This window comes from Microtus ochrogaster, chromosome 18, assembly GCF_000317375.1.
Source record: "Microtus ochrogaster isolate Prairie Vole_2 chromosome 18, MicOch1.0, whole genome shotgun sequence".
In the NCBI taxonomy this organism is placed as follows: Eukaryota; Metazoa; Chordata; class Mammalia; order Rodentia; family Cricetidae; genus Microtus; species Microtus ochrogaster.
The window spans coordinates 46641014-46653669 of NC_022020.1; the positions used below are offsets into that span (position 1 = coordinate 46641014).

Below are 12656 nucleotides of genomic sequence, written 5' to 3' on the forward strand. Positions count from 1 at the left end.
GCGGATCTCTGTGAGTTCGAGGCCAGCCTGGTCTACAAGAGCTAGTTCCAGGACAGGCACCAAAAAAACTACAGAGAAACCCTGTCTCGAAAATCCAAAACAAAAACAAAAACAAAAAAAAAAGAAACAAAAAAAAAAAAATTGAGCCTGGAAGGTGGCATGGCCAGGTGTTGGGTGTTGGAATGGGAAACATTTGAATTTCTGGCCCAGGAGCTCCCAGGAACTCACTCTCACCTTTTTTTTCTTTTTCTTCTGTATTGACTCAGGGTCTTTGGCTGAGGTCTTTTTGCCTTTCTTCTTTTCCTTTTTTTCCTTGTCTTTTTTTTCTGAGGGAAGAAAGACAACTTCCTGAGCAATAGATATTGACACCGAATGGGTCGATGTCAGGAGGCCAGACAACTCCCAGCTCTTACACCATGGAGAAACAGGCCCTGGTGGGGCCAGGGCTCCATTCTTCCTGCCTGTGACCACATAATCTAGGGCCTCAATACTAGTTATGCAAGTTCTTTATCACTGAGTTATAAAGCCAGTCTTGAATTAATTAACTTTAAGAGCCCCTCCCCCCTCATTTATTTTAAAATAAAAAGACAGGAGCCCTATAGGTTCTGGACATCAAGGGGTAGCAGACCCTCACACAGGGCTGGGTATCTCTTCTACCCCTCCTGTCACGGATAGGCAGGCAGCGCTCAGGAAGATTTCCATGCTGGGTGTGGTGGTGCCCAGGAGGCAGAGGCAGGTGGATCTCAGTGAGTTCAAGGTCAGCCTGCAAAAGTGGCCTTTCCTTCTCAGGGCCTGTTTTCCACTTAGGAAATGAAAACAAAATACTCTCACTGCCCAGGGTTGGCAAGATGACTGGAAAGGCCCACTGGGTGCAGGCTCCAGCATGGAGGGCAATAAATGGCTGCCTTCCCTGAGGAACTGCATTCTAGTGGAAAGACAGCTCCGGATGAGGACAGAGGCACGTTCCGTACCTCGGGAACCGGCAGTGGACGTCTTGTGTAACTTAAATTGGAGAGGAGTGCTCCCTGTTCTCCATCCTTGTGAAGTGCAGTTAAGCATGTGCTTTCTAAAAGCCTGAGGCAAACGTGGGTGTAAATGCCGGGCCCTGTGAGGGGCCTCCTGAGCTGTGGGGAGGGCTGTAGCACCGGCCCAAGTGCTCTGCAAACTACTTTTGGCTCTGTAACCAGACGCCTGTCGCTCTGGAAAATCCACTTCCCAGGTTCTTACTCTTTGTGGAGAGTGAGATAAAGAGGCCTGCTACCCCGCCCTGCTCCCGCAGTGTATGCCCAGGAAGGCAGTCACTTACTCTTACTGGATTTCTTCTTGTCCTTCTTGCTCTTTGAGTCACTCTGCTCTCGGCTCTCAACCTTTAACCCCAGCTCACTTTTGGGCTTCTCCTTAGCTCCTCGGGAGCCAGGTGACCCCTTCCCCTTGCCATCAGCATTCACTTTGTCTAGCTTGGATTTTGCCTTGGAAGTCTTTTCTGGGGTGATGGCACCGGCTCCATCCTCCAGATGCTTCTTCTTGCTCTTTGGGGCCCCAGCTGCTAACTGGTCCTCCGAAAGCTTCCGCTTCCGGCCCTTCTTCTTATTCTCCTTGATGATCTCTGTGGCCTTCTGCCTTTCCTGCTCCAGCAGTTCTGTCAGGACCTTCACCACAGAGGCCTGCACCTGCGCCTCGCTCAGGGGCCAGGGCTGCTCCCGGAGGCGCTGGGTGATGCTGTCCTGTAGAGCCTGTGTGGGTGTTGCTGGATTCCAGGAGCTTTTCTTGGCCTTTTTGGACTTCTGAGGTGTGGAGCCTGAGGAGGGCTCTTTCCTACCTGTGGATCACAGGTCTCGGAGGTCACAGGTCTGGAAAGCTGAGGGACAGATCTTATACAATATATGAGAACTGAGGGGGTGTACCTCCTTACAACTAGACAGATTCGGGAAACTGAGGCCCAGGGGTCATACTGCCCCATCTACCTCCAATGCTTACGCCTTAAACAGGGAGCTCACCTCTAACTTGCAGCCCACACCAAAAACTCCACTCAGTTATAGTTGGGGATGGGCAATGTCCCCAGAATGTTAGTGAGATGGAGGGGACAACAGGTGGACGTGAGTCACTCAGGTTCTAGGTCTGCCTTTACCAGTTTGCTGTAAGGCTTTGGCCAGGTCACAGTCCTGCAAGGCCTGTGTCCCACTGTGGAACAAGCTAGAAAAGCAATGGTATCTTTTGCCATGACCTGTGGATTTATAACACGGGAGAAGGTCCTACGGGCTGCTGTTCAGCTCCTATCTGTGGACATACAATGGGTCCCTGGCCCATCAAGGCTGGGGCAAGAGGCCGATCGGGGAACTCTGGGTATGCTGTGTATGCATGTGGCGGCTGACTAAGCAGGTTTACTGCCTGCCAGAGTGACTTCTGGTGCAGCCTTTGTTTAGAATTTTCCACGCCTCTGCTTGCCTTTGATAATTGTGTGCTGACTACATGTGTAAAAAAAACCTTCCACAGCCCCCTCGAAAATGTCTCCCTGTCGCACCCGCCTCTCACATAGACAAGAACACTGGGGAAGAAAGTGAGCAACAACTCCGCCTCTGACCCAGCGCAGGAAAGCTCAAGTCACAGCCCAGAGTTCTCAGTCCCATCACCACTTCTAGCCTCCCAGGTCACTTGGGCAGGTCTCCACCATTCTGTGTACATTCTGAGTATAGAATTCTGACACTGTGGGCTCAGGGGCTGGACCCTAGTAATGTTTGCCTCAAGGAAAAGCTGCCCAGGAACTCGCTCTGGAGACCAGGCTGGACTCAAACTCACAGAGATATGCCTGCCTCGGCCTCCTGAGAGCTGGGATTCTTTAATCCATGTGCCACCACCCCCTGGTGACAATTTTCTATATGATATACTTTTGCCAGTACACGGTGGCATTACTCTTGCCTTGCATGGTTAAGACATAGGCTCCCAGGAGCTTTTGCTACAGAGTAAGTCAGAGCAGCCCAGGAGACCAATCCATCACCTAGGGAGTCCTCTATATACTGAATCCTCCAAACAGGACTGCTGGCCAAGTCCGAGTCATTCTGAGTCCCTATATCCAATACCCTGGCCCACTAACGAAGAAAAGTCAGTAGGGACATCTAGGGGGCCGAGGCCTCCTCCACAAGCCAAGGAAGCTTCACTAGCTCCAAAGGGGTGGATATACCCTCTCCCAGGGTGACGAGAGCCAGAACCTAGGCCTGGCCTCCAGCTGTGTTTGAGGGTACTCCAGTCCCCACAGAGGTAGGCTTGCATTTGAGAGACATAGGCAAACACTGGTGAAATTGTTGCTGCTGATGGCAAGCAGGGACCAGAAGCCTTGCCCCTCCACATCCTGCTGTCCCCCGACTTACCGGTTTTGGGGAACGTGGAGTCTGCTGCATTCTGGGATTTTGCTTTCTGCTTGCCATCTGGATTATCTTTGGTGACCGGAGCAGAGGAAACCAAGGGGTTGGAGTCTGACCTAAGAGTGGCTTTTGAAGTCTGGGAATCGGCCACAGTCACCCCAGGAGTCACATAACCTGAGAGGAGAGACTGACGAAGCCCAGTGTGAAAGATGCGGTGAGCCCCTACCCTTATCCCCAGAGGCAAGGCCTGCTCTGAGAAAATCAGTTCAGTGACCCAAGATCAGGCCAAGACAGTCAGGCATCTCTGTGCACCGAGCCACAGAGCCCAAAGACCCTTGGGGCATACCTTCTAAATCCATGTAGTTGGAATCAAAGTGGAATCATATTCAAAGGGGGAATTTCTTATTGCCAATGGACCATTACCGTAATGGAAAAGCATTGCCATTTTGGACCGGGAAGATGGCTCCGAGGGTAAAGGCGCTTGCCATGAGCCCAACAGCCTGGGTTCCACCCAGTAGCCCACATAAAAGTGGAAGAAGACAACAATGGACTCCACAAGTTGTTCTGACCCCCACAAAGGAGAAAATCATCACTGTCTGTCCTTACACAGATGAGCCTTAAGACAGATCTAAGGGGTAGTTTTATCTGGGCGTGTCTTAGACTTCATCTGCATCTCTTCCCTAGACCCCAGGGCAGGAGCTGAGGCTCCATTCTGCTAAGGGCGTCCCCGAGGCAGGACCTTGCCCAGGACCCTGAGAATAGGATTTTAGACACTCGACCCAAGGAGTAGCTGAAGTCTAAAGCTGCAGCTACAAGTTCTAGCTCTACCCTGGCAGTTACCTGTGAGGGGGCCACCAATTCATCTTCGCTGGATTCAGCTGGGGTCTCCTCCACCACAGTCTCCTTCTGGGAAAGGCCCGGATCTAGCGCAGAAGCAAAGGTCTGTTGGGTGTGGGTCCCTAGTGGCCCTGTTAATCAGGCTAGGCAGAGCTCCTCAGGAAGGCTGCAAAGCCTGGGTCTTCCTATTCTTCATCCTCCCGCACAAGCCTCCCATTTCCCACCCATCGATGCTATCCAAAGCGCTCTGCCTGACGCATCTGAATGCCACGGTCTTCCTTTCTGGTTCCCAAGGCTCCCATTTCTCTGCTTTCCACTGTTAAGGAAAGCAGAGTCCTGAGGCTTTCAATAAAGGAAGTCTGATACCAAGAAGCTGCCGAAGGTCAAACAGCAGTCAGGTCTTTAGTTGTGTCATAGACCCAGGCTGAGCTATGTCTCATTCCCTGCCCTCTCTCCTAAAATCCTCACCCAGTCTGGGGGCTGACTTGGCCATCTGGGGTCTCTTGGCATCTTCCTCGCTCCCTGAAGAGATGTCACTGCTGTCACTTGAACTTGTGGAGGGTCTGGGATAGCCCGAGGGAGGCTGCTGCTTCTCAGGAAGTTTGGGTTTTCTGAGCTTATTGGCTGCTTTGGACTGGACAGGTTTGCTCTGGGGAGTCATAGGGAGTGTTTCCAAGGCACTGCTGATCTGTTTGGTACAGAAAGAGCACAATGGAAGTCACAGCAAGAGGGACTTAACAAGGCCAGGCCCTATGTGGGAAGCACCACACGTGGCTCCCATGACTTTCCCCACAGCTCTCTGGTGGGCACTGTAGTTTCTTATCATGTGCCAGGACATTAAGGCCTGGAGACATAGAGTAAGGGCTGGTGGTAGGACACACAGTCATGCTGGGCTCTCACTGACATACAGCAGAGAGAACCCAGTTATGGGTGGAAGGAGAGCAGGGTCAAAATGGTCCACACAGCTCCCCAAACACAAAGCACTTGAAGGCTAGGTACTGGTTGTGTCTCACTGGCTGTGCGTGCATAGAGCGTGTACACACATACACACACATGCTTTAAGCGCATACACGCTCATGTTGAAGCTGTAACTAAAATTCAGGAGTTGTTCTCAGGAAGCTATCCACCTTCTCCATGTGACCTGGGCTCACCAATTAACACTAGGCTGCCTGGCTAGTGTGCCCCTAGGGACTGACACATTTTAGTCACTCAGTATTGGGATTACAAACACCTGCCACCATGCCTGGCTCTTTCTTGTACTGGACTGACCCTGGTGGGATGCACCCTCAGTTTTATTTAAACAGTGTCCACTAACCTTGCCCTACTAATTAGCAATGCACTGAAATGGGCGATGGCTAGGAGAAAATGCTAAGGAAGGCAAGCAACTCGTATTCACAGCATTTAAAACCAGAGCTAGAAAACGAATTCAGAGTCCATCAAGCTGGGAAGAGAAGGGATTCCACTTGCCTTTGGATCTCAACCTGCTCTTCCTGACAATGCTGTGGGGATTTGGGAGCTTGGCTCCAGGACCAAATGACAGTACTAGGGTGCTGGGAGCAAGCCACTGACTGCCAAGCAACACCAAGGTAGCAGAGTGACCCTACCACAGCCCTCTCTTACCCGACAGTACCTGAGTGGACGCTGCCTTTGGTTTCTTGCCTTTTGGCGTCCGACTAGACTGCTCACTTTTGTTGGGCTGGGGGGCTGTCCGTGGGAGGGACGTGGGCACAGTCACCACATTGGCTCTAATGGCTGAAATGGAGAAGAGAGGACAGGCACATCAGGGTACAGAAGCCCTGTAACTCCCCAGCAAGGTATTACCCAATTACCAGTTCTTCCCATGGACCTGGTGCTCGGCTTAGAGATCATAAAGCAGATGCTGGCTTGCTTTCCGCCCCAAGCCTGCCAGGCAGCAGCTCTCATGTCATTTGACAAGGCTCAGGGCCTTCAAATGGCTCCTGTGGCAGTGACTCCGAGCCTTTTCCTCTTGAGCAGGCTGCTACTCTTAAGCAACAAGCTAGACCATGGTGCCAGAGACTCCTCAGTCAGGAATCAGTGGGACAGCCACTGGATGCTGAGGAAGATATGCTTATCATAGCCCAACAAGGTCACATGTCCCCACCATGTACTAGTCAAATCACAATACTGTTTTGCTGCCAGTAGGAATCTTGCTGTCTCTACTTAATGAGAGAAATGTCACCGTGTCCTGATACATAACTGCAGATGTCTGAGCTTCCAGAGGGCAAGCCACATACAAATACACTAATCTACCTTAGGTTTGGGGATGAGACCAAATATAAAATGTTACCTATCTTCTTTTTCTATGCTACAAGGGATGGAAGCTCACTGCTGGCCTGATAGCCTACCGCACAGCAGAGCTGTCTTAAGACTAGCCTGGTCCCCGAAACCTTGGGCTCTTAGGCTTGGAGACGACACACAGAAGCCTTGAATGTAATTCCTTCAAAACAAGGTAGTAACGCAGGGTCTAAGGCTGAGCTCCTAGTCTTCCTGGCCAACGACTCTGCTAGGCCACTTGGCTAGCGTCTGGTCCCTTCTGGTCTCAATGGGGAAGAGCACGCATGGCAGCAGCCCTCCTAGCTGAGCAGCTCAAGCAGAACTCACCAGGAATGGAGGGTTGTGTGGCAGGAATCATGTCCTCATCCTCACTTTCAGAGGAGGAGCTCTGGGCTGTGGAGCCTGAGGCCTGGGCTTTCCTCAAGGTGTTCACAGCCTGGATTTGTGTGGGGGTAGCAGCTGGCCCAGCTGGACTACGATTGGGGTTGACAGAAATCAGAGGGGATTTAATTGCCTTGAAAAACAAAAACAAAACACATACACACTCAGTGATTAAAGGCTTGGCCAGAGGGAGGGAAAGGGAAATAGGTGAGGGAGGGTTTTATAATAAGGCAAGAAGTTCAAGGCCCTTGGGCACTTGTAGCCCACTCCCACCTATACCAGCTAACACACAGCACAGCAATTCATAGGGGCCCAGCTGACCTTCACAGTGACCCCCCAGAGTGTAAGCAGTAGCCACACCACTGGACAAATGAGAAAGTCTTAAGTCCACAGAGGAAGACACACAGATAGGCAGCAAGGCGAGAGTTGGAATGTCTAATTTAGCCTCTTTCTTCTGATGACATCAGATGGCCACCTGCTAAGTGGGGAGTTCTAAAAAGCACTTCCTAAAGCAGACTGGCTATAAGATATGATTTTCCTGGAGTCTCATTGTCCCCTCCCCCAGAGACCCTGATACAGACTCCCCGAGGCATGGCCCAGCATGCAGCTCCCAGTGATACCAATCCAGTTTCCTTAGTACCTAAACTGCCCAGGGTAAAACCAGCAGAAAAACCAACAGATTAAGAAAGGGTTCACGACTTTAATGTGTGTGTGTATGAGAGAGAGGCCCTTACTTGTTCTGAGACAGTCTGGCCTTGAATGAAGAGCTCTACCTGCCTCTGCACCACCACACACTAACCTTATCTGGACTCTAAAACAGGAGGACAAGCACAAAAAATGTTACTCATCAGATACTTCAGAAAACAAGCACACTGCCTGCGGGTCAGCTTGCTAGCTGTCACACTGTCTTGTGGTTATGCTTAAGAGGAAAAGGAAAAGCCCTATCATTTTGAGCTGCATACTGAAATCCTGGCAGATGAGATGGCATGCTTGAGGCCAGCAGGTGTTGGAAAGCAAGCAGAGTGTGCACAAAGCCAATCTGCTCAGGACCGAACTGGTGAGGGTTGGGATCGTGTGTAGGGTGCATCATTTTACTTTATGTATTTTAAAATCCTGAGACAGGGTCCTACCGTGTAGCCCACCAGGCTGGCCTCCGACTCTTGACCCTCCTGCTTTGTCTCCTAAATGCCGAGATGACAGACATGTTCTTGCACATATGTCCTGACTCATCATTTTACCTTTGGGTCTGTTTTGCAGGTCACTGAGATGGTAAAGCAGCGTCAGACTCTAGACAGGGAAGGCTAGCTGAGCAGTGAACCACAGGTTCCCAAGTGTGTCACTGCACCAAGGGACTCTAGTTCTATTTCCTTCTAAAGCCCCAGCTGACGAAGGCACAGAGTCAGGAGACAGGGGATTGGAAGGCTGCTCGCGTGCTCTGGCCAGCAGAGGGCTGCATGAGGCCCACGGAGGGACAGATAGTCAAGTCCACTGCAACACCCTGCCCACCTGCTGCGCTTCATCAGGCTCCCACCACCCCAGGGGCTGTGGGACAGAAGGAGAGCAACAAGCTCAGCACTATGGTACCCACGAGTGTGGCAGCACTGCTGCACTCAGGCCCTTCCTACCCTGCCAAACAGCCTCCCCCGCGGCCGCTCTGATCTGCCACTTCCAGAGCCTTCCTTCCCACGTGATGAAAAGGAGAGGGATGGAAAGTGGGAGAAGGCTTGTGGTGGAGGGAGGGGGATCTATATATATGTGAGAAGACAGAAGAACAGATTGTTGGGGACCAAGAGAGGCAGCAAACCCACTGAGGCAAACAATAGCGTCTTGGGATGTTAAAAGCAGCTCCACAGCACAGCCTCCTCCAGTTCCACCTGCCCACACCACCCCAACCCAGTGCAGGGAGGGCAGGAGAGGGAGGTGGTAGTGGCCTGGTTGCTGAGGGCAGGCTAAGTACAGGGAGCAGTACTTAGGCCTGAAGCATTTGTTCCCCACCCTGTTATCATGCCCTGTGTGGACAAGCCCAGCTGCCCAGCTGCTGAAAGGTGTGCCCACCTTGAGGAATGCACAAAGCCCAGCACATGTGGAATGCATTTTGATCAAAGAAGTCGACAGAGGCTGAACAGCGCAAGAGGACAACACCTTCACCAAAGCCCCTCACCCTGTGGGTACTGAGAGCAGAGCAGGTATGGGGATGCCCTTCCCATTTGCAGGAATGATGCTTACAGAAGCAAATTTGGGGGTGCTTTGGGCAGTGCCTACGGCCTGTTGTCTCAGCTGGGCTCATACCTATTGTGCTCTCATTCTGTAAATCTCGGGCAAAGTGGGGAGGTGGGGCTGGCTGAAGGGACAGCACTAGGAGCTTTTCTCAAAGCTGCTTTGTGGGGCTAGAGGAACAGTTCAGCAGCAGGGTATGTCCTCAGCACTCATGAGGTCCTGGGTTTCACCCCAGAACCACCAAAAATAGGGGGAAAAAAAAGGAGGATTATCATCATCACCTGGGGGACAGCTAACAGACCCTCGGGGCCAATCCTACCCAAGGACTTGGAAATAATACTTTTGGGGGTATAGCTAGGAGATTCGAGGTTTATTCTCCCCGCCACCCTACCCCAAGAGCTGAGGCTGATGCTCAGAAAAAGCAAGCGTCTCACCCAGGAAGACCAGAAAACTGTTTTCAGATGTAGGATTGGAAGACAACTCTCCAGGGACCAGGCAGGAGTTTCCTCTAGACATAATCATGCAAGCCCTAATACCACAATTTAGATTTTTACAAGTTCCTTGTTCTCTGACTCAGGACAGGGCCCATGCCTTTGTTTTGGCAAGAAGACAGAGGAAGTAGCCTTTAAAATAATCAAGAGGGCGGGGAGATGACTCAGGTTAGAGGACTTGGGTTTGACTCCTCATCTTCAAACAGTGGTTCACAACTATCTGTAACTGCTGTGCCCACTCCCCTGAACCTTCTGAGAATCTAGACACTACAGGCTCTGCTTTTTCCAAATAGAGACTCCAGATCTTTAAGCATAATGTACCAATTTAACAGTAGTTCCAGCGGCGCTGGCTTTAACTGTGAGTCCACTCCACTCACACAGACAATCAAGGCAGCCTTCCCTCCGAGCTGTGAGCCCGCTAGGAGGGAGCTGACTCAGAAAGGCTGCACAGCACACCGACATCCTGACGGATGAGACGATGGGCCCGAGACCAGCAGCAGGCGTTAGGACTGAGCCAACCTGCTCAGAACTGGGACCGCTGAGGTGGGGAGTGTGAAAGTGGAGTGTAGGGCAGCTGAGCAGGAGACCGTGCAGACCACCAGGATTTAAACACCATTCCCAGAGCTCTTTCTGAGCCACAGTCCCCTCTCCTCAACAAGAGGGCAGTGCTGTCTCTAAAAGGCCTGGCTTCGTGGGAACATGTACCATCTTGCGGGATAGAGTGGGCCTCTGAAGCCAGAGAAGGTGCCCTGGGCCTCATGCTTGGGGACAAGGCCAGGTAGAAGCAGGAACAGCAGAAAATGAGGTGCAATACGTTGCCCAGGCTTGATCTGGGGTGAGGCCCATAGATTCCAGCTAGGCTTGCAGGGGAGGCTCTAGATTTCCAACAGTACATGGACCAAAGGGGCTATGGAGCAGTGTTGCGTTCAAGCCCCTTTATGAGAAGGTAAGGAAGGGGGTCTTAATCCCTGGCCTGGCAAACAGGGAGCCGGGACAACCTGCCCTCCCAACAGTGATCAGGCATTCCTACCTACTCAGGAAGGGGACTCAGCCAAGGACCTGGGCCACCTGTATAGGTACATAGTCACCATTACCAACTCCATTTTACAAGGAATACCTGAATCATAAGAGGACCCTGGCCAGCATGGGAGGGCTGGGGGTGTGAAGCCTGCACCCTACCATGTTCTGTGGACTGTCCATGTCAGAAGAGTGTATCAGAAGACAGACAAGAGCTCAGAGGCTGTGAAATGCTGTCTCTATGTGGTGAGATATTCCCTACACACTTTCCGTAGCGTGACACCCTGGCTCAGCCAGTGGAGGCGTTAGAAAAGACACGACCTACCTGGGCGGACGGCAGCTCCTCATCACTGCTCTCTGAGGACTCTTCTGTGCTCTTCTCTGGGGGTGCTGGTGCTGGGGCCCTGCTCCGGGCAGGTTGGGAGGTACCATCCTTTGGAGGAGACAGGACCTGAATGAACATGTGACAGGGAAGAGAGCCCAGTGGAGGAGGAAACATGGCACCTCTTGTGCTGAGGACAGTGTGGCCTATCTTTTTTTTTTTTTTTTGAGACAGGTTTCTCTGTGTAGCCCAGGCTGCCCAAGAACTAGCTCTGTACACCAGACTGGCCTCGAACCCACAGAGATCTGCTGGCCTCTGCCTTCGGTGGCAGACAGTGTGACATGTCTGCATGAGCCTTTTAGGAGGAGGCTTCATGGACCATGTGGTCAAAAACCATAGAACTTGTCAATCAATGAGGAAGAACTGGTGGTGATGCCAACTCAGAGGGGCCCAGGGAGGGCTCTGTGCCTCTCAGCATGGGTGGGACTGTCCTCACTCAGCAAGTAGGACCTAGGTTGCCAGTTTCTCAAGAGAAGCTAGAATATCTCAACTTATATGTGACACTTCCTACTTTCTATAAAGTCATGACTGGCCAAAACTGACAGGGACCATTTTTTCTGATGATTTCAGCTGCCATCTTCCTAAGGTGCCACCTCAGATGCCATCACCTATCAATTCTACCAGGCTGCATCAACAATGTCTGAGCTCAAACCAGACCTGTCACCAGATCTCTCTGTGTAGCCCTGGCTGTCCAAGAACTCTTTCCCATTTCCTGGGCCCAGGCTTCACTGAACTAGACAGGCCCTCCTTAGACAAGACTGGCAACATAGCCCAAACTCCCTGTGGCTCTCTGATAGGGGTTTCTTTGTAGGCTGGATTCATACACCTTGGGAGAACCTGCCTCGGTTTGCACAGGAGTGCTGTGGAGGCCCTGTGAGCTACAGGAGAATCTAGGATGGCCTTGGTTAGGGACTTACAGCACATTTCACCAGGGGATATGGGGGCCCGGGGAAAAGGGATCCTGGAGTTAGAACTTCTATCTGCTCTTCCTTTTCACCAGACCAAGATCAGTTTATGACCAAGGAGTTGGTGACAGTGGCTCTCAGGCCACTCACCTTGGCTGGGGTGATGGCTGACGGCATCTGCCCGTCACTGTCGGATTCCTCACTACTGCTCTCCGAGTCCTCCATCTTCCTCTTCTGGGCCTGGGTAGCTGTAGGTCCTGTCTTCTTGGCAGTTCCTAGTTGGCCCCCTTTTCTAGGAGACTCCTTGGCAGGGGCTGAGGCAGCTCTGACCTGAGAGGTCTTCCCCACAGGTTTTATCTAAAGAAACAGCAAGGGGAGAGAGCTCAAGGACCCAGGTAGATTCTGAGGCACACTGAGCTGTGCTGAGAGGCCTGGGCCAAAACACACCGCCATAACTCCAGCTCCGCCTTACCTGGGTCGGCGCCTCTTCCTCACTGTCTGACTCCTCTTCACTGCTGCTCTCTGAGCTCTTCCCCACTCCTGCTCCAGCCACTGGCCCTTTCTGTGCTTGGGTTGCTGGAGCCCCTGCTTTTCCTGTAGCTGGAGCCGATCGCTGGCCCTTTGCAGAGACAGCACTGTTCTGAACAGTACTAGCAGGTGGTTTCCCCTGGATTGAGAGGCGGCAATGGCATTAGAAGAGGCTATAATAGAGGATACCCTGCTTCTGCAGAGTGTCAACAATGTTGGATCACTGCTGGACCCCCGTTAGACT

The 12656-nt window shown here is 51.9% G+C and overlaps 1 protein-coding gene across 5 annotated transcripts in view; it reads right to left on the reverse strand.

Moving 5' to 3' along the window:
• The window catches only part of Tcof1 (treacle ribosome biogenesis factor 1), a 32277-nt gene that overhangs the window by 1213 nt on the left and 18408 nt on the right, over positions 1-12656 (reverse strand). For 2 of the 5 annotated variants that reach the window (XM_013349626.2, XM_026783559.1), the window contains exons 15-24: positions 12357-12551; positions 12035-12241; positions 10923-11030; positions 6819-7005; positions 5827-5948; positions 4665-4884; positions 4200-4282; positions 3366-3546; positions 1307-1819; positions 235-326 (exon numbers count right to left, since the gene is read on the reverse strand). In XM_013349626.2, coding sequence (XP_013205080.1) covers positions 235-326; positions 1307-1819; positions 3366-3546; positions 4200-4282; positions 4665-4884; positions 5827-5948; positions 6819-7005; positions 10923-11030; positions 12035-12241; positions 12357-12551 — 1908 coding nt within the window. Of the gene's footprint in view, positions 1-234; positions 327-1306; positions 1859-3365; positions 3547-4199; positions 4283-4664; positions 4885-5826; positions 5949-6818; positions 7006-10922; positions 11049-12034; positions 12242-12356; positions 12552-12656 lie in introns of those variants that run through there. The other 3 variants (XM_026783558.1, XM_026783557.1, XM_026783561.1) reach the window with 2 other exon arrangements.